Raw genomic sequence first — 2,503 nt, 5'->3', positions numbered from 1 at the left:
GTTTTCTGCTCTTTGTGTGTTTGCCCTGAAAGTGGTGAATAATGTATTTGTGAATCATTCAGCCAAATGCCAATTATAATATGGCCATGACTTTAATTATAAGGTTTGTTATGAGAAGACATCTATGGATTTTCTTCCAACATTGCTCATAATATGGCCTAGTACTCTATAGTAGGATATAGTACCTACAGTAACGTGCACAACTCAGTTCCAAGAACTCAACTTTGCTTATAATGTTCTTTTCGACCCCAAATGACCTGCCTGATATGATTCTCATCGTGCACGCATTCTTTTCTTCGACCTTGATTCGTTCTATCCCCAATCTTTTCTTCCATTTCTCTAAGCTAGCCTTTCCCACCTTCTCTAAATATTTGGATTTCGATAATGGGTTTTACAAAATGTACTTTGATTTTTTCAACAAGATTCACAAAAACAAAATTAATTTTATAAAGAAATTAGTGTTGAAATTGGACATGATATAGGAGGCATCGAGAATAGGGAATTTACAAAGTCCGATGAAGGAAGTGAGGGAGTTTTATAAATATTGGGACTGGTTCAGTACAGTGATGGAACTTTCACTGGGTGGAGGGTGGGATGATGGCAAAGAAGGAGGAGTTGAAAGGAGAGTATAATGAGAGGGTGAGAAATAGAGATACGAAAGTGATATATTTAGCAAATGGTAAATGCACATAAGAAAAAGATTGAGGGAGGCCTTGAGAATAAGGAACCACTTTAAAAGTGCCCTTCCATTGAGTCAATTTTCACTCTGGTTCTAAAAATATTATTTGATCTTATAAATAAAAGATTATGCAAAGGAAATAAAGGGTCCTAAAACTCTTTCAAAAGCCTTTTTGTATGATTTATAATTACTTTACTAAATTTTATCCCAAAAACTTAATAATAAAAAAATGAACGTAAACTTTTGAATAATAAATTGAACTACTTTAAAAAGGCTTTCTGTTTTCTCTGGTCTTTTGACAAAAATATATTGAATTGCATAGTTAATTTTATTAAACCTCACAGATATATTCTATATCCAAATTCTACGAATTCCATATCAAGCAAAACCCTCCCTTAGCTAAACCCTGATAATAAAACGACGTTGCCTTGGCCTCTATGAACCTCAATTCCCGAAAATGTTTCCTCGAAAAAATTATACAAAAGAGTCCCAGGCCGACGTCGTTTTAATGCATCTCCAACACTGTACCTCCCTCACCTCCTCTTCCTCCACGAAACTCTGCCCAAATTCGGCCACATCCTGCACGCGCTTTCTCCATTGTTCACGCTTCTCTCTCTGAAACTTCTCTCCGCATACCTCACAGACATATTCTTTCCTCTTCTTCTCCATCTCTAATTCTTCCAGTTGTTTTCTTTCTCGCTCAATCTTTTTCCTGTGCTCATTTACCATTCCAAGTAAATCAAGCACTCTCTTGTCTCTCTTTCTCACGAACTCTGCCATTTTTCTTACCCTCTCATTATACTCTCCTTTCAATTCCTCCCTTTCCAACGCCGTCTTGCCCTTCACCCACCGGAAGTCCATCACCGTACTGAACCCACGCCAGTAATTATAAAACTCGCTCACTGCTTTCACCGGACTCTGTAAATTCCCCATTCTTGGCGCATCCGGCACCTTTTCCAATCCTAGCCCTACTTTCTTGACGAAATTGATTTCGTTATTATGAATCTTGTCGAATAAATCAGAGTACACTTTGTAAAAACCATTACCGTAATCCGAATATCCGGAAAAGGCGGGAAAGGCTGGGTGGGAGAAATGGAAGAAAAGACTAAGGACAGAACTAATGAACGAATCAAGATCGGAGAAAAGAATCCGTGTGCGGTGAGAATCATACCAGGCGCGTTGTTTGGGGTCGGAGAGTACACTATAAGCAAAGTTGAGTTCTTGGAACTGAGCGGTGGCTTGGTCGGGAGTTAAGCCGGATCGGAGGAGTTTGTCTGGATGGCATTGGAGAGCTAGTTTCTTGTAAGCGGAGCGAATTTCCTCAGGCAAGGAGTTGACGGTCAGGCCCAGCACTTCGTACAGGCATCGGTTTGAAGACGCCATTGAATAATGTAATCAGAGGCTGCGGAGCTTAGAAGTTAGAATGATAAATTTGTTGGAATGGAATCTCCTTTTATATGGAAAAATTGTTGTACGGAACCAATGGGAATATTTTATTATTAAAATAATATTAGTTTATAAATTCACTTTACTTTATGATTTATAGATTTTTAGTACTTTAATAAGCGGAAATTACATTTTCCACCCAGCTCGTTTTAGAAATACAATTTTCCACCCATCATTTAAACTTCAAAAGTTAATTTTGTATCCATAATAGGGTATTTTTATCAATTAAATTAATAATTTTACCTAGTTAAATTTTTTTGACTCATTATAGTAACCAATCGGATTATCCCACAAGCCTTATTTTTAATTTTTAATCATATTTTTAAGCTTAAGAAAATATGACAAATTTTTAATTTTTTCAAATATTTTAATAAATAA

At 36.6% G+C, this 2,503-nt stretch overlaps 1 protein-coding gene across 1 annotated transcript; it reads right to left on the bottom strand.

Annotated features, from left to right (window-relative positions):
- Positions 1 to 1,153: 1,153 nt before the first annotated feature.
- LOC123204304 (DNAJ protein JJJ1 homolog) lies at positions 1,154 to 2,062 on the bottom strand. Its single transcript, XM_044620913.1, has one exon. It carries the CDS (start codon positions 2,060 to 2,062, stop codon positions 1,154 to 1,156), a length of 909 nt encoding a protein of 302 aa, XP_044476848.1.
- Positions 2,063 to 2,503: the final 441 nt, after the last annotated feature.

This window comes from Mangifera indica, chromosome 20, assembly GCF_011075055.1.
Source record: "Mangifera indica cultivar Alphonso chromosome 20, CATAS_Mindica_2.1, whole genome shotgun sequence".
Classification (NCBI taxonomy): domain Eukaryota; kingdom Viridiplantae; phylum Streptophyta; class Magnoliopsida; order Sapindales; family Anacardiaceae; genus Mangifera; species Mangifera indica.
The sequence above is the reverse complement of the archived record's forward strand: the minus strand, read 5'-3'. Positions and strand labels throughout refer to the sequence as shown.

What these genes read in the sequence shown, in the direction of transcription:
- LOC123204304 (XM_044620913.1), bottom strand. Translation starts at nt 2,062, where the DNA reads ATGGCGTCTTCAAACCGATGCCTGTACGAAGTGCTGGGCCTGACCGTC.